The sequence below is a fragment of the Terrapene carolina genome, unplaced genomic scaffold, assembly GCF_002925995.2.
Source record: "Terrapene carolina triunguis isolate 2854851 unplaced genomic scaffold, T_m_triunguis-2.0 Scaffold629, whole genome shotgun sequence".
Classification (NCBI taxonomy): Eukaryota; Metazoa; Chordata; order Testudines; family Emydidae; genus Terrapene; species Terrapene triunguis.
The window spans coordinates 4,436,382-4,460,112 of record NW_020664980.1 but is presented as its reverse complement, the minus strand read 5'-3'; the positions used below and the strand labels follow the sequence as shown (position 1 = coordinate 4,460,112).

Sequence of the window (23,731 nt, the reverse complement as noted above, 5' to 3'; positions counted from 1 at the left end):
GCCCCATTCCCGGCAGGGAGCCAAGGAGCCTGGTGTGGCTGCCCCATTCCCGGCAGGGAGCCAAGGAGCCTGGTGTGGCTGCCCCATTCCTGGAGAGAAGCCCGGGTAGGGCAGCTGGGCTCCAAGCAGGGAGATTTGTGCCCAGAGTCCAATTAGCTGCTATGCTCCCTGTGGGGAGCCCAGGGGTCAGCCTGAGCCGGGAGCCTGGGTGGCAGCCCGGCTTCAAGTGGAGCCCGACCAGCACCCAGGCTGGCGAACCAGGAGCCAGCTTTTGCTGGAGCCATGAAATTGACAAGAATGACAGCCAATAGATATAAGTAACAGTGTCTACAGGGTCACTGTGTCACCGTAACTGCACTGACATAAGCCCTACGCCTCTCCTGGAGGTGGAGTTGTTATGCCTGTGTAGTAGGGCACTTACATCGGTGGGAGCAAGGCTGTAGTGTGTACACTGACATAATGAGTTCGACGTAAGCTGCCGTATGTCGACCTAACGCTGTAGTGTAGACCATGCCTTAGAAGCTAATTAGTTCTCCAGGAAAAGCTGATTAGGATTAATGAACTCAGTTGGCCATCAGTCCAGGAATGATCAGAGGCACAGGAAGGAAGTGCAAGGGGAGAGAAGAGCGAGGGGAGAAGGGAGGAACAGGGCTAGCTGGGGCCTAGTTACAGAGAGTCTCAGAGTCAGGAGACCTCTGCTCCTCTCAGGAGAGAGCCTAAAGCTTGGCAAACACTGTAAATAGGTGGGAGCACGGGGGACCCTGGTGATATTGGTGAAGGGGACTTGAAATAAATCTTCACTGATAGCGCACCTGGAGGACTCGGTGCAGTTTCTGGGGCAAGAAGGTGAGGTGGAGCAGGGCCCCTGTGACAGATGCACGTGCTTAACAGAGAAATCAGCAATTGTATGTCATACCAAAATTAGGGTGATCTCAGGTCAGTTGTTAACAGACATCATGTGTGGCACTAAGTGTCCTCATTGGGAGAATGACTGGAAAGGCCGAAGTTTGAATGGCTTGGAGACACTGCTACCTTCTCCCTCATACAGGTGGTCCCTGCAGATCACGGCTGAGGCAAATTGGCAAGCAGGTGGCTGGGAGCTATGCTGCTACCTGTGGTTTACTTAATCTGAGAACAGAAAACTTCACCTCAAATCAATACCTTTTTAGAAGCACTAAATTCACCTAGAAAGGATATTGAGAAGTTTTAAGCTACAACGCAACATTTGCATCATAGAATGAAGAGTCTGATGTGATGCATCCTGAAAAAAGGGAGTTTACAAAACAGGACGATGGCCAGCCCCAGGGCAAGCAGCTGCAACTTCACTGCAGTCTATGGGCAAGAGAGAAGTTTTGGCCAAGAGATCCTAATAGAGTCTCTTTCTGAAAACTGGCAGCTGAAAAGACACTATAATGATGCTGCTACTGCTTCCAACTATGAACTATAATATGTTAAATATTTTGGGGCACCGTTACAAGCTTTTATTTATTTATTCATTCCAAAAATAAATTTGGGTAAAGAGTGGTGATCCAGCTGCAAAAATAACAAACAGACTAAATGTTGCTTGTGGGTTACATTACTCAGAGCTACCAGATTTCTGCCAACCTCAAAATTCTCAATGTCTGGTACCACATCAACCTCATACTTACTGATCCATATAAAAGTCCATTGGTATCCATAGCCAAAAACTGTCCAGACTCAGTGCTCTTTATATATACTTCACCCACGCTTTCCGCACTTAGCTGCAGCTGAACTGAAAGTAAAAATAAAACAACAAAAATAAAAGAAAAAAAACAAAAAAAAGTCGTCACAGATATGGCAATGCTTCTAGGAAGGTTAGCAATGGGAGAGAATTGTATGCTGATCCAAAGTCCCTGTTCATAAGGGTGAGACTGTTTGTAAGGGAGACAATATATTGCTGAAACAGTAATAACCCTTCCTTGTCCGATCCCCGTCCCCATGTTTTAGGAACGAAGGGCCAAATTTTATTTTATTTACACCAGAGGAAGACATTTTTTAAAAAAAGCACTGGATAGGGATTCAGGAGATCTGGGTTATAGTTCTACCTAACAAACCTGCTCTGTGACCTTGGCAAGTCACGTAGTGCTTTCTGCCCCTCAGCTCCCCACCAGTAAAATAGGTATAGTAATAATCTTTTCTCCCATCCTTTGTTCCTTGTCCATGCAGAGTGCTAGCTCTTTGGGGAAAGCACTGTCTCTTACCATGTGCAGCTACAGCAGATAGCACAACAGCACATAGCACAAGCACAACCTTGATCTTGGTTGGAGCTTATTGGGGCTAATGGAACACTAATAATAATAGTAATAATCCAATGACATGGAGTTACTCCGATTTCATGTACATACTCTGAGAGCAGAGTTCAGCCCCAAATCTTTTTTTATTTAAAAGTTTCTTATTCATATAATGTTTTGAGTTCATGTTTATTAATGTCTAAGTGTAGTTATTCTCCCAGCCACAAAGGGTACTAAATAAGTAGGAAAGGTCAGTCTCCATCCTAGAAAATATCTCCTTTTGGAGGCAGGTCAAGTGATCACATTTTTATACTACTATAATCTGGGTAGCTGCCCCGCCATGATGTAAACAGAGAGAGAAAACAATTGGCTACTGAAGAAAGAGCTGGATAGTATAATGCAGTGGTTCTCAAACTTTAGCAACCTGAGGACCCCCATTTTGATTTAAATATTTTCACAGACCCTCAGCCCCCTGCTCAGTCCCCACCTCTACTCCACCCCTTCCCCCAAGTCCCCATCCTTCCTCTTCCTTGCCTCTTTCCACCTCCTCCCCCAAGTGTGCCTCCCCCACTCCTCCCCCCCCCCCCCATGCCTCCTGTATGCCGATGAACAGCTGTTCCGTGGCGTGCAGGAGGCACTGGGAGGGAGGGGGAGGAGTTGATCAGCAGGGCCAGCGGCCCTGGACATGACTCATGGACCCTCTGGAGTACCCGCAGGGGTCCACAGACCCCAGTTTGAGAAACTCTGGTACAATGTATTAAATCTCTGACCTGTCAACTGAGACTGCTAATAGGGCGCCAGTTGGTGGTAAATTTTGTGACATGGAGAGTTGTCCACTAGGAACTGGACTGAGACCCTGAATCACTTCAACACAGGCCACCAGACTTTGACTTTCAGTCACTACCAACCTAGACTGGATTTGAACTGGTGACTTTGACGGGGGGAAAGCTCTGTGTATCCCTGTTGTGTCTCCTGAGGCCAGCGAGCAGGCCCTAGTGTCTATACCACACTTGATGTCCTCTTACATAAAATTGCATTTTTAAAAAAACTTCCAATTTGAGCTGCGTGGACACTCTTTCCTGCTGGTTATCTTTCTTCTTAGTTCACTCTGATGGTCTAGGCAAAAATGATTAAAAACCCAATGCTCATTTCTTTCAAAAATATATTTCCACTAGGGAGGGGATCCAATACATAATAATGTTTAGGGAGCATTCTTGAAAACTCTTTCCATTCAGATAGAAGACTTAGATGCTGCTGTGATGGGCAGCTAGGCAGAAATATTGTAGCCAGCTTTAGTGTGAATAATTGAAACATCACTTTAAAACAGGCAAATAACTATTGCGTTCGTCATGTGAAGAGTCTTACAAAATCAGGATCAGGAAGCATCATATTTCTAGGCCTCCAGTCAGTTTTCTTCCGCCCCGGAAAGACTCGTTATCAAATAGTGTCCATGACCTGGGGAAATCCAGTGCCACTGGGGGACAAGTTAGAGATGTTTTTAGCTGATTCCTTCCTTATTTTATTTTAGTCTCATTTTGGCAAGATAAAAAGTAATATCGTCTCTTGAAATGACAGACGCCCTTGTCCCTGTGAAACCTTTGTTGCTATGGCTCAGATCCTTTAATCAGGCACTTACTGTTCAGTAAATAATGTTTGATTAGCAAATTGGATGGGAGCAGATTTGCTGTCATTTGTGACTCCTTTGTTTGCTCTGTTCAAATTGGGATCTTGCATTCAGCACGTCCTTGAAATGGAACACCACCAGTCTGCTTATGTTCTGCTCAGAGCTGCATTCCCAGAACCCGGTAAAGGGAGTAAACTAGGAAGGAGAGAGGGAAACAGGAAGAGAGGCTGCTACATAATTAAAATAGTCATACAAGAATGAGAGAGAGCATCCACCCGCAATGAAGAAGCAAAGTCCTCTCTGGCTGGCTGTACAATTTCTAGGCTGGTAGCAGGTAGCAACGTGGCTGAAAGGGAAAAAGAAGAGAGAAGTAGTTTGGGAAGGAAGAGCAGGCAAGAGCCCATGCACGGATTCCTCACAACCCTCCCCACCAGAACTAGGTGAAATAGAGAATAATTAAGAATCAGCCCCAAACCTTTGTCCATTTTTGGAATTGAGCATGAACTTCACGTTTAAGAGTCCAAAATGTTCTGTGAAGTTTTCTTTCTTTGTCTGATTTCCAGAATCAGAATTGCCTGAATATTGCAAGAAAGATGCTGCTGGTGGGATTACTAATTAGAACTGGATGCATGGGGGGAGAAGTGCCAGAAAGATTGTTCTCAGCAGATCTCCTAGCCAAGTTTGCACTCAGATAAGCATCCAAAGTTTTGGATAGTTATGAGAACAATCCCCAAATCCCAAATCTTTTGTGATTTGTGCATGAGTGAGCATTTGCAAATACAAACACACGCTCCATTAGCTCTATCGGCAGGAAAATCTTAAATTACAGATCTTCTCTTCCCCTTTGCTTTCTTGTGACCAGAGGCTCATTGTTTTCAGTGTGGCATTGGGGATGACCTTATTGCTTCTGAGTAGAGTGAATTATTTTGCTGGTAGCATAACACTCAAGAGAAATAAGAACCCACTGAAGTGGGTTCTTGGCTGCTCCCTGTCAGTCAATGCTTTCTACCAGCCATATGAATAACATCCAAAAGGGAGAGTCTGGCCAGGTGAGGTCACCAGCCTGCCCACGCATTGAGGGTGTGTTTTATTGGGCAAATTCTCATCCCACTTAAGTATGTATAAAATATAGAGGCATGGAACCTGCTTAGCACATAACTTTCAGTGCACAGAAATGTTCTCTGTACCCAGGGTTATTCCATTGGCATGTATCCCTTTAAGGAGTTTCCTCTATAAATATTTTTCATCAGGATGTCCAAGTTTAGTAGCTCATTGACATTCAGTTCCTTTCTGGCAAAGGTTTGCAAACCTACATCCTTCAGCAAGCAGCACTGGCAACATGCAAAGGGGAGTAAGCAGCTTGTCATGAGTGAACCATGGTGGAGAACTCGCCACGTTAGCTGGCCATTTCCTTCTAGCGCAACCTACTCTGATTCCTTGCTGGAGGAAGAGATCAAAGGAAAGGATACACGTTCTTGGTGCCTGGAGCTGGCAAAGGTCTGGGAAGGTAACAGATTTCCCAGAACTATTCCTGATTTTGGGGTGGCTGAGTCTGGCACTCAAAAGTCGCCGCTATGTGGTGGCCTCTAGGTAATTAGTTGATTGCCACATGCTAGTTCGTAGTGGGTAAATATCCGTTTCACAAAATCACCACTGCTGTTGGAATGCGTTGACACTCTTGTTGGCAGTTTCAGCAGAGACACTAAAGGCTGGATGAGCCTAGAGGATGAACTGCTTCTCACCTGGAAAAGTAGTCCCCAGCTCAGGGCTGAGGCAAGCTGGGGGAAGCCTGCATTACCGCTGACCATGCCCTACCTGTTCTGCAGCTTTTATCACTGCCACCTCAGCTAAATCGAGCATTGTAAAAATACGTAAAACAAAGTGGAAAGGCAACATTGGTCACTAGCAGCACCATCCACCTCCCCGGTCCTGTCTGGGTTAGTGTTCTGTGGAGGGCCTCCCAGCATTTCTGATTGACAGGGTTTTGTTTGTCCAGTTCCAGGTATTTCCCGCCCTCCCCAGCCCTGTGTGTCTAACTTTAACATGGCTTCAGTTGGGTGAACTGGCATGACACCAGTGTTCAGAAATGACTGTCTGAGTCCCAAAATAAACCAGCGCTTAGGCTGTGATTGCTCGTAGGAGATCATAAGCTTATGTTCCTACACACATATGCCTATGAAGACTTGTGAGGTCAATTTATTTGGCCACTGGGCCCAGAACCTCTGTGTCTTTGTTGGTTTAGATCAGATACTTACTATTAAAGGAATGTATAGCAGTTTATAGGCTTAAAAATGTATATTCCTAGGATGCCCCTTGACAAATGGTGTGACTTGATGTTTGCTGTGAGACTCAAAGCTTGCTGTGTGTGTGAGGGTGCATAGGGGCTGCAGTGCCACCCAGACATAATCCCAGCTCCAGTAACTCAGTGCCAAAATGACAGAAGTCTGTCAGCACTTTCAGCACTTTGACTTGTGCATATTGTGAGCATGAACCTGCCTTCCAAAGAATCCCCCATGTTTGTTTTCCCACCTCCTCTTCTGAGCAGGGTTTGAGAAAGGTTACATGCCCAGTTTATTCTAGGTTAGAGACTTCCCGTCCCTTGCTATGTTTACTCAAAGTGAGGTCATCCTCCTTCAATCTGCTGTGAGGCTGTTTGTGTGTGTGTGTGTAAATGGCATTTATAATTAAAACTCTGCCACAAACTGGCTTTCACCAAAAAAATAAAGCGCTAAGTTTTTTTCAAGTGCTTTTCTTAGAATTTGTAAAGCACAGCTGGCTTCTCCCAGCACCACTCTTTAGCCAGATACAGCTGCAGTGTGTAGTCCAGCTATAGTCCAGTAAATATTCAGTAGCAGAGTTTACACATGCAACAGAAAAGGTTCCTGCTTTGAAATCAGTGCATTGAGACAGTGTGTTCTGATGAAGAAAAGCATAGCCTTACAATTCATAAACCCCGGACCACCTTAAGACAGAGGCTTGCTGTAGTCATTCCTTTTCCCATCCCTGCCTCCATCTCCCCATCCAGTTCCTGCCTGGCATTTATTTTAAAAAAACCCTCCCAAGCATTTTGAAAGTGTAATAACCCGAATAGCTTAGAACTTTCCAACAGATTCCTTGGAATTTAAGTCCATCTCTTTTCCCTGGCACAGCTATGTTCTATAGTACGGCGGAATGCTCTTTAACAGAACCAGTCATTCTGCAGAGCTCCAGATTAGTTCAATAGTGAGCTGTTAAGGGCTATGGGCTGAGGAATCCCATGGAGTTTTGGGACCAAATCATCAACCCACTCCCCCCTCCAATCTGGATGCTTTGCACTGCTCAGTTAACGCAAAGCAGCCAGAAAGCTCCCTTAAGGTAGCAACTGGGGATTATTCTGTTGTAAGAAAACCTCAGGTGGCATAAAGCTGCATAACCAGCTCTACACCATCTATTCACTCTTCCTGGCAGAGGCGGCACGTCAGGATTGCTTTGCACCCCAACAATCTCCAGCTGGTGGTATGGTCCCAAAAGAATTGCTACTGCCAGCGGAACCCGGAGCAGACTTCAGGTCCCCAGTTTGAGGAAGCAGTAAGGTAGCTGAAAGGAGGGAGGTGGTCCTTCTTGGGTCCTGGATCAAGCACAGCTTTGTCAGATCCACGGATCTGGCCTTGGGGTCTTGCTCATCCAGAACAGGCTGGGTTCCTTATAGATGTAAGGGAAAGTATCCCTATTGACTAATATGGTCAGCTACTGAAGAAGCCAAACATCCATCCCTTCTAGCCAGAGAAGCATAGAATTTGGTTTTTCATATCACGCTTTCATATAACGCTTGGTATCCCATAGCACTTTACAAAGCAATAATAATAGTAGTATATGCTTTGAACATGGAAGAAGTGAAACATGAGAATTTAAAGCATGGACAATAATGCCTTACAGTTGTACAAAAGTTTTCATCCTGAAGAACTCCAAAATGCACTTCAAAAATGTTTAGACCTCTGAAACGCAGCCACGCCTGGGGTGAAAGGTAGCAACAACCAGTGCTAGCAGTGTGGGGAGAGAATACTCCTAGCCAAGAGTGCTGGGAAGCTCCTACCCTTACTTACTAATCTTTGTATGAGATCATTAATTCCCTACACAGAATAGGCAGCACTTTGGGTTTGTTTGGGGTTTTTTTAAAGGTCTCTTGTCCCAGACCAACACACTGTAAAGTGCATAGTTCTCTGCCTCATTAGCAAAGCAGTATGGAGACTCAGGAGCTGAGCACTTGCAATGGGAAGAGGTTGGGAAAGAGAAACTTATTTGGCAAGATGGGTGGAAACTAGAGGAGTCACATGGCGTTCATGTTGTATGTGATTCATAAAGAAAATAGTAATTTTACACAGGCTTGGAAGTGTCCAAACATCCATAGCCAAGGCATATGTGAGCCCAGAACTATCTGCCAGTGTGAAGGAAATCAGATCAATGTCAAGAATGCATTAAAAGCCCCTGTTTAACCCTTGCTAGGTGTGACTGAATCTTTTGTATGTGTGTTGTAATCTTTGCATGGATGGGTGTATTGTTAAAATAGTTCTGTGATTCTTTTCCCAGTAAAGAAATGATAGCACCAAAAAACTGCAAAATTTCATTCTTTTTTTTTTTAAAGAACTGTGGGTAAAAAAAGTCTGCTTTAAATCATCATAAAAAAGCATCCAGAAAAAAGTTGCTGTAATAATCATTTATTGCGCCTTCATGCTAAAGGACCCCAAAACAATTTACAAACTTCAACTCCTATTCAGTGATAGCCAGGGATTCCTTCACCTACAACTGAAATGCATCTGCCATTGGGGTGAAATGCACCAGCTGTATGACAGTGCACAGCAATGCTATGTAGTAGTTAAGGACTGGAAGCAAAGAATAGTTCTGCATCTAGTTGAAACAGCAGGGGAACTTGGATACGCAGACTGTAATTACCCAAATAAGGGTACTCCTGCTAATGTGTCATGGGATCTTTCAAAACCTGTATGAAGGCCCACTCCTAGCAGCACCACATCCCCTAAAACCATGCTGTGATGTTGCTTCATTACAGACTGAAGCTGGCCTGATGAGAAACTGTATCTGAACAAACTGAAACTTTGGAGAAGTTCAGCTCTGAATAGTGCCGCTCAGGCCCACCTCTAGTAGAGACTCGGGGGAAAGGAGGATTCTTGCTGAATCAACTCTAGGACAGAGCTATTTGTGAGCAAACTAAAAGAGCTTGTCAGCCCACTGGGATCTCCTTCTAAGGCAGGTTCAAATGTATGAAAATGCTCCTTATGTCTGAAGATGCATTTATACATTGGAATATGGAAATTGTAAGGCAAACGGTGACTTCTGTGTGAGAAGTTTATCTCTGCTCTGGCTAGCTTGGCCCAGAACAGGTCCCCTTCTGACTCATCTGTTGGAGATGTCTGTGGACTGCAGTGATTCTGATTCCTGTCTTGACCCTAGTAACATGCCGGTTATGGGGAGGAGAGAGAGAATCCAGCCACATATGGGGACTCTGATAACTAGAGCCCTGCGTGGATACAAAATTTGGATCCACATCCATCTGCAAACATGGTCTGTGGATATCCACATCCACAGATTTGCAGGCCTCTACTGATAATTGGTTAAGTCTCTCTCTTAATGTTTTGCTACACCAGTTGGTAGTCACACAGTACTGTGTGTCCTTTATGCTACAGGAGCACAAATAAGCACATAAAACACATAACCAACTCAGCATAGAATTAACCATCCTTGTTTTGAGAAAATAAGTGCAATATGAGTGCATTTTTAAAATGATAAATCACAGAATAACTTTTTTGAGCTGAGTCTTTCCATCGTTAAACCTGCACGTCCCTCAGGAATGTACTGCACTTTGCTACATAAGGGAAAAGAAAAGTTAACCAATGGCAAGAGTAAATCCTGTGCAAAGCATTCCAATAGAATACATGACACACGCTTAGGAATCTGGGCCTTAACACTTGCTCCAGAGCATGACTTAACCTGCAAAAAAGGCACAGCTGTAACATCATAACAACCCTACTACCATGCTGAATCTTCTAGACTGAGGGAAATGCAGATACCATGTTTGACTGCTGAGTTTGCAATGTAGTATGTTGACATCCTCCTAAACCCCTTTCTTCTAGTTGCCAACTAACTGTGTAAACTGGGAACTGTGCTTCAGTTAGAATCTCAGTCTCTCCTGCTGTGGTCAGTCTTTCTGGTTTATTTTTTTAATGACTAATTTTATATTTAATATTTTGACAAATGTGAGGTATTGTACATCCTGTATCTCTGTAGAGTGTATATATAGTAGACCTTGTTTCACATGCTGAACCTCTGGATGGTTTGTTGCCATGGCAGGAGAGAGAACCTGGCATAGAGCATAAATACTCTACCTATCCCTTCTTGGCTGGAAAAGCAGCTGATGTGTAATGCCAGCCTCCCAGAGAAAAAGGGGCAGTAAGGTAAAGGCAGCACTAGTCATATAAGCCAAGTAAGAGCTGTGTCCTGAACACATTTCTGATTTGCTTACTGTGTTGGTCGCTTCGGTCCCTTGTCCCATCTACTTTGCCATCTGGAAGTATCCTCAAGAAGTAACCTCCGTTGCTGCAGTACAGGAGTTTGGGCTTCTTGTAGTTCCCCAGTGGAAGATTGAATTTTTCGGTCAGGGCGGTGAATGTTGTTATTTCCCCTTCGGCCATCTCCGAGTCTCTCCCAGTGGCACAGCTTCAAGACTGTAAGAAATTCAACAGGCTTATAGCAGCAATGGCAGCGAAGTATGCAGCACATTTCTTGAACCCACACTTTTAAAGGGGCAGGGAAGGATCCTAGACACACCTAGAGGAGTCACTGACAATTGTTTTAAACACAGCCTCTGCAGGTGATTCGCACAATGGATGAGGCAGTGACATACTACAAAAGGTGGGGCTCCTTTAAATGCTGATAGTTCCCTGTTGGCTGTAGCCATGATCATAGGGACATTTCTTTTTAAAGTTATCATTCCTCTCTCTCGACACATGTACTAAAAGTAAATGCTCAAAAAACTGTTTAAAAAAACATACAATGTCCGATTGAAACTCACAAGAGGCGGGAAGCTCAGAGTTAATGACTCTCACTCTGCCCCTAAGCTATTCTGAGCAGGTTTTGCAACACATATTGTGTACTACATAGTACGTACTGCTTCAGACCGCAGCAATAACACAGCACACAGTGGGTTAACAGAACAGGAAGGGGGTACCTCAGGGGATCGCTAATGGGAGTTGAAGCCTTTTCACTTCTTGGGCACCAGTTTGGAGATAGCTCAGGTAGGCAGGGCCAGAAGGTATACCTGCTTGGTGATCCATAGTATACAATATGAGGTGATTGGGTCAGTCTAGTGTTCACTGGACAAGTGACCCTATCACATTATCATAGCAATAGGCACCCTTGGTATCAAGGCTCAGCAAAAATGTTGAGGACTGAGGGCCAAGTCCTCAGCTGGTGTAAATAGGTGCAGCTTTACCCCAGCTCAGGATCTGGCACTCAGTGGGTGTGGAGAGAAAGAACTACCCTCTAATCTGTAACGGTGGCTTTTCCCAGGGGGATGAGGGGTCCTGGAATGCCCATACAGAGCCCTTGCCCTGCCATTCCCAGTGCTGGATCTGTTCCGTGGATAAAGGACTTTGGTCATCAAGGCTGACAATTTGGCACCTTTTCATAAGAAGTTCTGAATAAAAACATCTGGGAATTCATGTGTTCAAGAGTTACACTCTGTAATCCACGTCCAAAGAAACACTCGTGGAAAGGAGCTTTGAGAAATACAAATGTGCTACATTCAAACATCAGTGTCTCACATTCTTTTTGTTCTTTAAGGTACCTGGCAGGAAGCACTGACCTCCATTTTAGCCAAATTTAATGTTCAAAAACAAAGGCATTCGAACCACACAAGAATCAGACACCACAACACTCTTTACAATGGAGATGCTGACAAGATCCATAATTCTGCAAGCCAGGACTTTAGATTAGCTGAATTTATAGTGAGGCACAGGCTCATCTGGCTCTAGGGTGACCAGATGTCCCGATTTTATAGGGACAGTCCCGATATTTGGGGCTTTTTTTATATGGGCTCCTATTACCTCTCACCCCCTCCTGATTTTTCACATTTGCTACAGTATCTGTCACCCTATCTGGCTCTAATTTTCCCAGTATTAAATTCTTCCAGAGCACACAGCAAACTCAGTGGAAGCTTGATTTGTAGACACAAATATATTAGTGTTAGTGACGGGCCGACTTCAAAAGGTTCTCTGGACTGATTTGGATAAGAACCCAATACACCTCTACCTCGATATAACGCTGTCCTCGGGAGCCAAAAAATCTTACCGCGTTATAGGTGAAACCGCGTTATATCGAACTTGCTTTGATCCGCCGAAGTGCGCAGTCCCCCCGCCCCGCCCCGGAGTGCTGCTTTACCGCGTTATATTCGAATTTGTGTTATATCAGGCCATGTTATATTGGGGTAGAGGTGTAGTTTACATGCTATTCCAAGCTTATCCATACTTATCTTAACTTTTCAGGTCTAGAAAATGATTTTGAAATCTCAGGCAACCAGTGTCTTATATACCACGTTCTATATATTAATTGCTTACAGACAAGTGGATTGATAGACACAAAGAAGACAAAGCACACTGTAATTCAAACATACATATAACAGAGGGTTTATTTTTATTGTTTTCCCATAACTATATTATAAACCTCATCTGTTTAGCTTTGATCCTGCTGCTAATGCATTACAGAGGAGATAGAGCTGCTCTGTATCTAGTAGTGTACATGCCTCTGTTTCATGACACTTACAGCCTGACCTGAGAGAAGCTAAGCACCTAGAACTCCCACTAACTTAAAAATAAATTGCAGGTGCAAATCTGAGTACTTGACCTCTGAATGCCTGACTGCAGGTTGCAAGTACATCACATTTACAAAAGGGAGACCGCTACCTCAGAAAAAATAATTTTTTGACCCAATATTTGGTTCCCAAAAAGTTGGGGTGGGGGAGGTTGTTTTTGTAGAAAAACATGACAAATTGTCCAAAAAGGACATTTCCTGTGGAAATTTCTGTTTGGATGAAAAAGCCTTGTTGTTTAATCGAAAAAATGTCTTGAACAAAACATTTCAACCAGCTTTGGTAGACACACTCATTTCAGGCCTTTTTTCATTTTCTTTCTCTCTCAAATGTGGCCTTTTTCAGTCTTTGTTAGGAAAAAAAAGTTTCCCCAGGAGAGGAAAACACTGGAAGAAAAAAGAGGACAAGACTGATAAGTTCTGTGTGAAATTCTTTCTGGCGATCATCAGTTCACAGCATTGTCTCTCCCTTCATGAAATTTTGCTCAGGTACTAAATCACTAATACTCAAAAAAACCTGAATGTTATACAAAGCCTCAGCAGCATATTATTTTAAACCTTTCCCTGCTCCTCCAGGATAGATTTGAACTTGTTTTATAAGTTACATTCTCTGGAACAAAGCCTGGGAAGCATTCCTTTATCAGACAAATATTTCCAAAACCACATTGGAGGCTGTTTGGTTCTCCCTAGTTTTGAAACCACCCATAAGTCCAGTTCTGCCATATGTTACAGAGGTGCATACCCTGTTAAGCCTAATGGGGAGTTGTCTGGGTAATACTGTAAAGTATTTGTATTCTCCCAAAAATTTGTTTTTGCTTTGGACCCATCCATATTGCCAAAATTACTCCTTTGAGTATCTCCAAAGAAAGACGACTGATGTGTGTAACTGCCTCTTGTTGATGTAATTGTTTCTTTAATGAATGAGAGCACCTGCATACTCGGAAATGGCATATTTGGACTTCTAGTGTTTTGGAATCAGAGCTTCACAGGTTCCAGTTTCAGCAGAGATGATTCCTGGTTCACGTTTTTTGTAGCAGTTGTGCTGTATGAACGCATGGTGGCACTCTTTGAAGTGGAAGCATTCTTTCTGGAATTTGCCACTTTGAAGATGATATATCTGTAACATACGATAGCACTGGATGCTTGTCCAGCCCCATGCATTGGCTTCATTAAAGAAGCACTAAGACAGTTAAGGACAAGCCCAACTTTTCTTGGTAGTGCTCTGAGGCTAACTGACTGGTAGCTTAGAGCCTAAGAACATAAGAACGGCCATACTGGGTCAGACCAATGGTCCATCTCGCCCAGTATCCTGTCTTCTGACAGTGGCTAGTACCAGAGCTGTAGGGGTAGTGCACAGAACAGGGCAATTTTGTAGAGATTCTCTCGTCTTCATCTCTTGGCTTCTGGCCATCAGAGGTTTAGGGTCACCCCAAGGATGGGGTTGCATCCCTGACCATCGCATTGTCTGAAAAAGTACATCCTCTATTTTGTATTAAACCTGCTGCCTATTAATGGTATTGGGTGACCCCTGGTTTTTGTAAACTGGGAAAGGGTAAATAACACTTTTTTTTGCACGCCATTCATGTTTTTAAAGACACCTATCATACCCCTCCCCCGCCCCATAGTCTCTTTTCTAAGATGAACAGCCCTAATTTCCATGTGTGGAAGCCATTCTATACCCTTGATCATCATCCTTGTTGCCATTCTCAGAACCTTTTCCAGTTCCACTATAACATTTAAGTCTTTATTAACACAATAGTCAGGCAGCTGAAATTTGAGACTTCCCACACCGCTCCTAAACCTCAACTTTCCATAGAGGGATCACCCTCTCTCTATTGATATAACTAAAGTATTTCAGCCTGTAGTACCAACTCTCTCTCAGGCTTTCTCTGAACAAAATCAATCATTCCAAATTATATATAGGGCTTTAGTGCTGTCTGCTATTTTTTTCACTGGGAATGAATCTAAGACCAGTAAAATCATTTCACTTATTAGAACTGAAGCTGGTCTTGGACCTGTGTTCCAGGGTAAAAGGAACTCAGGAGTTTGCAAAGTTTATGACAGATTTCTAGAAGTGAACATCCCAAGGCCAGAAGTTCAAAATGGGATCCCAGAAAACTGTTGCAGTAGCCAAAATAAGTGAGTTACATGTTTCCCTTATGTACTTGATTGTTTGGAGCTCCAAGTGCATCTATGGATAGCTTTAACAGAGCGGCTGCCTTAGAATTGTTTCTTTAATTTCATGTTATTCCTTTAAGGATTTACTCTATTTTTAGAACATGTTCTTGCTTGCCAGCTGCCTTTGACTCCACAAGAAAAGTTGAATGAATACTATTTTCCACTCTCATTGTCTCTCTTTTCTAGCCACTAATGCTGTTCTCATACTTTTATGACCATGTAGTTGGTATTCTACACACAGTACCACTCATGGCCCTACTATTATACGTTTGGCAAGAATATGTTAGGTTTTATGGGAATGAAAGAGTGAGAGTGGACTCAAACCAAAGACAACATAAAAGGCCTTATTTTGCTGGGTAAAGGCCTAACCTCTTAATGATTAAATAGCTTGGAGTGGAATAGAAAACTGTATCCAAGATGCTAAGCTGAGAGACATCTCTCTCCTGCAGTTACTTGGTGCCCCACAGGGAGAATGAAATGGTCCCAAAGGAAAAGATTCTATAAGGAGGTGGTGCACAATTGCTGACAAATCTATACCAGGAGTTGGATTAGGACAGTAATTCTGAATCTGAATATTTAGGCACTTCTAATTAATTTGGGCTCGTGTCTGTATGCCAGAGACGGACTATTTGTAGTTATCCTCCTCTCTTCCCTCTCTAGATTTGATTTCCCTTCTTGTTTTTTGTGGACTCCATGTGCTACAATTAAGTGAAAGTAAGTAACTTACTTATGGATGTGGTGGATTCTCCTTCTCTTGAAGCCCATAAATGAAGATTGGATGTCTGTCTAAAAGATATACTCTAGCTCAGTGAGAAGTTATATTCTTGAGGCAGAAATCAGTTGGTGACATTCCCATGGCCTGTGCTGAGCAGGAGGTCAGACAAGATTATCATCACAGTCCCTTCCAGCCTTAAATTCCCTGAGTCTGTGAATTCATATAAAGAAGTCAGTGGCTAGCTTGACATCCTGGGTATCATGTAGAGTGGTTTAGAAGATGTGTGTAAAAACCTTCATGGTTGAAAGTGAACTGCATAGCTCTATCTGGCTGGTCTTGGCCAGGTGTGATGTTCAAATACCATCATAAAGGCCAGTGAATTAACTTAACCGTCAGGAGAGCAGAATCTTAACTACACCGCCTCGCTTCCCCACTGAGATCTGAGAGGCTTGATTTATGAGACAGTTGGACATCTGGTTTCTTCTGCATTTCACTAGTCTCTGTTCACAAGTACAATGCAAATCCGCAGAGCTGAGGATGGGATGGGATGTGGTTGCTCTGCAACCTCATTGTGCACAAGAAGCCTGGTGCCCTTTGTTTTTTGGCATGTCACCAGCAAAGAAATGGGATTTTAGCACCATTACACCATTGCAAAGGAAGAAACTAAAACTTTTAGAATTAGAAGTTACCTTGAGGGAGGGGGGAGATGCTTTTAATGGAAGGTTGAACCTGTGGTTTGTGAATGTCAACTGTAACCATGTCCTTTTAAAATTTTAGCACATGGAGCTAAATAGCATGCAAGCCCCTTTAGGTAATGAATACAGATGGGGCTGGGATCCAAACACCCAAGAACTTTTCAAAAGTTTGGATTTCATTCCAAACTTTGCCACCAGCCATTCCCTCTGCAGTGGGCCAAGCCAGCAGTTTTGATGTGATCCCTTCAAAGTTGGAGCTGAATCTTACAACTCAGGCCCATCTCTAGTAATATGTAACCTACTAATCCTTTGTATTAGTTCAAAAATAGCCGACAGAATATGGGGTTTATGGAAAACGAGTGATGTCCTTTCTTTTCATTTCCCACCTTCGTATGCATTTCCTATTTCAAAATTAGTACAGAATTCACTGGACAAAAAGTATTGCTTTCTTTGCTGTTTACAAAGATAGCATTGGAGAAATGACTAGAGGAATTGGCAGGGTCAGGGGATTGCTAATGGAATAAAAGATCCTTTTACCTCTAGATTGCTGGGTCAAATCCAGACTAAAGCAGTTGTGGCTTAAATTGGTCTACTGGATAGAATGCTGGGTTGGGATACAGGAGACCTGGGTTCTATTTCCTGCTCTGCTGTGTGATAATGGACAAGTCACTTTGCCACAATCTATGCCTCAGTTTCCCCATCTGTAAAACCTCCTTTGTAAAGTGTGTTGTTATGTACTGATGAAAAGTGTTATCCAAGAACTAGATATTAATTTCTAGTCTAATGGCTGCTTGGTGGTCTATGTGAAGTACACTGGTGGCCTCTGTCTGGTTCAAACTGGTCAAGTGGACTGGGGCAGCATGGGGAAGTTTGCACTGCTGGTGCCTGTATTGTTGATAAACTTTCTGTCTTTTTCTTCCTCAACAACTCTCTTTCTGTCTCTCTCTAACAGCATCTTTCAACTGCCTTTTCTCCTCTGATTTCTCCCGCCTCACCCAACCTAGCAAACCTTCCTCAACAGCCTCACTTTTCTAGATCAGCTTGAGAAAATCTGCATAGTAATTTCAAGCACAGCACAGTGAACCAGTTCCTTAGTCACAGATGACTGTGGCAACTGCAGCTTTATAGGCTGGCTCTGTCTGCACTGAAGAGCCAACCAGAACTGGAGCCTTCTAGAATGATTGGCCTGTGGTTCCTACATTGAGTCTCTCTTCTGCAGGCCCTCTATTGACGCTGAAGGGCTACAATCTCAAAGTGAGCCTAGGTTTTAAATTTTCTTAAATAGAAACACTGGGTTACATGCACAAAACCATGTCCCATTGACCATGTCTTAAAGCAGGCCTGCACAACATGCGTCCCGGGGGCCCGCGGGGGTTGAGTAGGTGGACTCACTGTGTGTGGCCTGTGGGGGGGTGAGTAGGCAAGCGGCGGGTGAGGGACGGGGGCTGAGGGAGGGGGGCTGAGTAGGCGAGCGGGCGGGCAGTGGCGGGGAGTGAGTAGGCGAGCCTGGGGGTGGGGGGCTGAGGAGGCGAGCGGGCGGGCAGTGGCGGGGGGGCAGGTGAGCTGGCGAGCCGGAGGGGTGGGGGGCTGAGGAGGCGGGGGGGGCAGTGGCGGGGGGGCAGGTGAGCCAGTGAGCTGGAGGGGTGGGGGCTGAGGAGGCGAGCGGAGAATCGGTAGCTGACCTGTTCTACTGATCTGGTCTGGCTCCCATCCCCTCTCCCAGGGCCGGCTCCAGGCACCAGCAAAACAAGCAGGTGCTTGGGGCGGCACATCTCTAGGGGCGGCATTCTGGAGCTAGCCATAATAGGCGCTGACTCTGGGGCATGGGGAAAAACTGCCCCCGCTGCCCCACCTCGCCTCCGCCTGCTCCCCTGAGTACGCTGCCGCCGCTCCGCTTCTCCCCCCTCCCTCCCAGGCTTGCCTGTTTCGCGCAGCAAGGCTGGGAGGGAGGAGAAGCCGAGACGCGGGGCGCTCGGGGGAGGCAGCGGAGGTGAGCTGGAGCGGGGAGCGGTTCCTCTACCCCCCCCCGTTACTTCCTGCACCCCCCCACCCTAGCTCACCTCCGCTCTGCCTGCTCATCTGAACACGCCGCTGCTCCGCTTCTCTGCCCTCCCTGCCTCCCTCCCTCCCTCCCAGGCTTGCCGTGTGCGAAACCGCTATTTTGTGCGGCAAGGCTGGGAGGGAGGAGAAGCTGAGTGGCGGGTGCTTGGGGGAGGCGGCGGTGGTGGAGCTGGAGGTGAGCTGGAGTGGGGAGTGGTTCCTCTACCCCCCCCGTTACTTCCTGTGCCCCTCCACCCTAGCTCACCTCCGCTCCGCCTGCTCCCCTGAACACGCCACTGCTCCGCTTCTCCGCCCTCCCTTGCCTGAGAAGAAGGGGGAGAAGCGGAGCGGCGGCACGCCCGGGGGAGCAGGCGGAGCAGAGGTGAGCTAGGGTGCGAGGTGGTGGGGGGCCCGCAGGAAGCAATGGGGGGGGGGAATGCGGCACGCCAGGGGAGGAGGTGGGGCTGGGGATTTGGGGAAGGGGTTCGGAAGAGGTGGAGTTGGGACGGGGACGGGGGGCACAAAAAAAAGGCGGGAGCAGCCAAAATTTTGTTTGCTTGGGGCAGCAAAAATCCTAGAGCCGGCCCTGCCCTCTCCAAGGGTTGCAGCTGTCTGGAGGTGCCTGCCTTCCACGCCTTCCTCATTCACACCTCATTCATTCAACAGGGCAATTGATTACAAAGTGGGGGGAAGATCTTATTCTACTTCTAGCAAAAAAACATTTTTCTTTTACCTCAATTATACTACCTTAGGGGCCCGCTATAACATATTACCGAGGTTCAATACTGCTGTTTCGGTGGGGCGGCGCTGGGGAAGGAGGGTTTGTTTCCGCGGGGCAGGTGGCGCTGGGGTGTGGAGGGTGTTTCGGTGGCGCTAGGGGGGTTGTTTCCGTGGGGCGGGCGGCGCTGGGGGGGGTGTTGTGTTTCGGGAGGGGTTGGCGGCGCTCGGGGGGGTTTCGGCCCTCAGCTGTTTTCTTTGGAGTAATATGGCCCTCGCCGCTTTACAAGTTGTGCAGGCCTGTCTTAAAGACAAATTTGGGTTTGAATCAAATGCACTAAAACAATACTTGGCTACAGATATTGTTCTTTATAAAGGGAATAAAAAATGTTCTAGAGAGTCTAAAATAAGCAGATCTACAATATGAGTTTGGAAGAATCAGTGAAAAAAGTGTAATTGATAATCACTTGTCATTTACGTTGAAGATTATCATGTAGAGCTAGAAAGAGCTTAACTGGATAGGGGCCACATTCTGTTACAGCAGTGTAAATTTGGAATAAATAGGAACAGAAATTGGCCATTAGTCTTCAGTACCTATAGAATGCTAGTAACCCATGAAAAGCATAATTTTAACAAGTCTTTAAAGAAATGGGCATACCTTTCTCATCACAGGTCAGTGACTACTTATCAACTCAGTAACCTGCTAAAATTTATTCTAGCTATGTGGTGTGTATGCAATATTGTGTAATAATATTGAGGCCTAGTCCTTTGTAAATTTTGCATGCAACTAATCTCTCAATATATACATTTGTATGTTCTGTTTTTTGGTAAACAGACTTATTATAGAACTATAGTTTTAAAAATCTATTAGCTCCATATGTTGCAGTGCTCACAGAAAATTTTGCATTAAAAAAATCGGAAGAGAAGAATCCAGTAACTCCCTTTTCATAAATATATGTACCATCTTCACTGTGTCACTGTCTGTGAAATTGGAGTTTGCACCTGTATTTTAGATTTGCTTGAAGAGAAGGATTGTTTATAGTCATAATTTTGGTCCTGCTGGGAAACAAATGTTGGTACTACTGAGGGTCACTAGAGGGCGATGTTACCAATAGTCTAACCTTCTGCTTAACTGAATGTATAGTCAGTCAGAACATGAGGGATGCTGTGTTGCCAGTTGTGAGACAGTTCTGTTTAGAAGCTGCTACGTACAATAGTAAAGTTTGTTCCCTGATGGTGCAGAACTACTGATTACAGGATACATTCACACATGCAAACAAAACCATTGCCTGGTGTCAGAAACATTACAACCCCCTCATAGGAATAATAAATTCTCATTATCTGAAGGCAACCGGACTCCTGCTGTGACAGAAGGGATGCTGCCTGATTTCCTGACCTGCTGAACTGTAGCATTACAGCTAATACTCGACATGCTGCACTGTGATCCAATATTCGGCTAAGAGAGCCTCTTTGTTTTCTGACCAGTCTCTTTATAAGCACTTGACATTCCTGTTGACATTAATTGGACTTGTGTGCATAGGGCAAGGAGAATAGCCTCCTAAATCTTCTGTTCATAGCAGCAGCCTGTTAATAAAAATTCCATTGTCCCCAGTGAAAAACAAGTAATCTAAAATCAGCCTTTGTTTTTTAGGCTACTTCTCTGTGGAGGGCTAACAACAATATTATCAGGGGCCTAGTCCAAAGCTCATTGAAGTCAATGGAAAGACTCTTATTGATTTCAGTGGCCTTTGAATCAGACCTTGAGAGAATTGCTACTCTTCTTATTAAAACAAATAAGGTGCAGAATGTTTACAGCGATGTGCCGAAGCCCCTTTGGCATTACTACATTGTCTAGCATAATCAAATCATACGTCTACCTCAGTACTCCTCACCCTCCCCACTTTTCACTCCAGGCAGAGGGATTAACCAGGAACTTCCTAGGATGTTTATCTACCACTCGAGAATGGGAAGCAGTCACAACAGGTAAAATATTTTAAAAGTATTTAGGGCTCTGGCTCCAGTCCATCCATTGTCTATCCTGATAGATTCCTGAAATGCTGTTTGCTTACTAATGTGGAACTGAATGTCACCTCTGCAATGGGGAATTGGTCATGGTGAGAAAAAAGATCCAAGAAGTCGGAGTATGCTGGAAAAAATTCCCCCCACTAGTTAGAAATTTTCTGCATCACAAATTCTAGGAATCCTTTCTATAGGTTGTTTCTCACCTAGGAAAAATAATGACAATGCTACGTACAGGAAGGATTCGATTTTACCAAGGAGTTTCCAAGTTCATTAGTTGCTTTATACTGCTTCAATATTATGGGGCAGTCAACATCCATTACTGTTATATTCTACCCATAAATGTGTCTTTTGCGTTCTTGCATGGAATTTTCTTTAATCAGAGCATTAAACATTCTGGGCTATATCCCACCTTTTGATGCACCCTCTGAGTATCTTTTTAAGATGGAACATAATAAAACAATGCTGTACATTAGCAGGCTCAGAATTCATCTATCCCCACACTCTTGAGAATTCTTATTTTTTGCGAGATTGGAATTAAGAGTATGATCAGCCCTCTTGTTCACTGACAATGGCCAGCAACTTTTGAGTCAACGATAATTAAAAATGGGAAGGCAGTAAAGCCTTCCTATATAGAAGCCTACTATAGAAACCAAAAAGCTGCTCTCCTCATTCTTTTAAAATCAGATTTCTAGGGCTGCTGCATAGGCAGTGAGACAATTCCCTCCCCCCAATGCTTATATTTTCTTTGAATAATTGCTTTTCTCTCATGTTTGCATGGGAAATATAAACCTGAACACGGGCAGGTTCTCTCTCTACCTCTCCCTTGATGTGTTTGCTGTAACCCACATTACTAACAAAATTACTCAGTGTCTAAGGTAGCAGGAAGATGGGACCTTTAGTAAACAAACTAAATCTGTGTTTATTTAATTTAGCTTTTGTTTAGTTTGTTGCTACCTTGGTTTTGCTTGTCCTTTGAAAACTCTACAAAGCTGCCTGAACTGGTGACATCTGGTGGCAATTCTTATCATTGTCAGCTATTTCCTTCCTTGTCCGGAAGCATTAGTTGAGCTCTAATTATTCTTATTCACTGGACCCTTGCCCCAGAGTAAGTCCCTTCCCGCTGCTCAAAGGGGATTGACCTATGGGAATTCCCCCAGTGGTGTGGAGGCGTTCCTGGGACATGAGGGGGAAAAGCCAAATCAGGCTGCGTCTATACACTGAGTGGCAGCCCGCAGCAGCGGGTCTCCGGGCCCCTGTCAACGGACTCGGGCTCACACTACGGTGCTAAAAATAGCTGTGTAGATATTGTGGCTTGGGCTGGAACCCATCCCCCTCTTTGGGCTTCAGAGCCTGAGCTGCAGCCCAAGCCACGGGGCTATTTTTAACACCATGGCATATCACTCGGTGTGTAGGTGGGCCAGCAGAATGGTTATCATAGAATATCGGGTTGGAAGGGACCTCAGGAAGTCATCTAGTCCAACCCGCTGCTCAAAGCGGGACCAATCCCCAACTAAATCCCCAAATAGCCCCCTCAAGGATTGAGCTCACAACTCTGGGTTTAGTAGGCCAATGCTTAAACCACTGAGCTATCCCTCCCCTGCTCCAACCAGTGTTTACTCAAGTCATCTTAACTTGTGCCAGGGGCTGGTTCTGCCCCCAGCTTGCTCCAGGATTGGTGGCTTTGAGCCTTCTTTGGAATAACTGAGGATTGAGCTCTTTATTATTACCTAAATATTTATCTTACTGTAGCATCCAGAGGTGCCAACCCAGATTGGGACTCCATTTTGCTGGGTGCTGTGGATAAACAGAGATAGTCCCTGCTACCAAAAACTTAGGCCCACATTTTTTACAGGTGGTTAGGTGTTGCCCCACCCAGCACTGCAACACCTACGTCTCACTGAAAGTCATTGAGTTAGTTGGGCCTGGTCTATATTAGAAACTGACATCTGTATAGCTATGTGTCTTAGGCTTTGTCTACCTTATGCACCTTTTAGCGACACTGCTGTGCCGCTACAGCCGTGCTGCTGAAAGGCGCGCAGTGTAGCTGCTGTTTGTCAGCAGGAGAGAGCTGTCCCGCTGACAAAAAACTTCCACCCCCAATGAGTGGCAGCAGCTTTGTCAGCAGGAGAGTGCTCTGCCGACAAAGCGCTGTTCACGTGGTGCTTTTTGTCGGTAAAACTTTTGTCGTTCGGGGTGTGTGGTTTTTTTTAACACCCCTGAACAACAAAAGTTTTGCCAACGAAGTTCCAGTATAGACAAAGCCTTAGAGATGTGGATTTTTTCACACCCTGAGAGACGTAGCTATACTGACCTAATTCCCAGTGTAGACAGCGCTAGGTTGATGGAAGAATTCTTCTGTTTACCTAGCTACTGCCTCTTGGGCAGGGCCGGCTGTAGGCACCAGCACTCCAAGCATGTGCTTGGGGCGGCTCTTAACAAGGGGCGGCACTCCGGCTCCTTTTTTTTTTTTTCCCCTTGGGGCGCAAAAAGCCGGGAACCGACCCTGAGCGGAAGTGAACAGTGGCGGTGGGGGGCGCGGGGAGGGCCTCAGGAAGTAACCCGGGAGGGGGGCAGAGGAACCACTCCCCCCCCAGCTCACCTCCGCTCCACTGCCGCCTGCTCCCCCGAGCCC

General features: G+C 45.0%; 2 protein-coding genes across 2 annotated transcripts in view; one reads left to right on the top strand and one right to left on the bottom strand.

Annotated features, from left to right (window-relative positions):
- Positions 1–23,731, top strand: part of ARHGAP26 (Rho GTPase activating protein 26) — a 443,229-nt gene that overhangs the window by 36,306 nt on the left and 383,192 nt on the right. The gene's annotated exons all lie outside the window — the stretch shown is intronic.
- Positions 1–23,731, bottom strand: part of FGF1 (fibroblast growth factor 1) — a 62,067-nt gene that overhangs the window by 2,178 nt on the left and 36,158 nt on the right. Inside the window, exons 3-4 of the mRNA XM_024199395.2 lie at positions 10,391–10,592; positions 1,650–1,753 (exon numbers count right to left, since the gene is read on the bottom strand). Coding sequence (XP_024055163.1) covers positions 1,650–1,753; positions 10,391–10,559 — 273 coding nt within the window. The 5' untranslated portion in view covers positions 10,560–10,592. The remainder of the gene's footprint in view (positions 1–1,649; positions 1,754–10,390; positions 10,593–23,731) is intronic.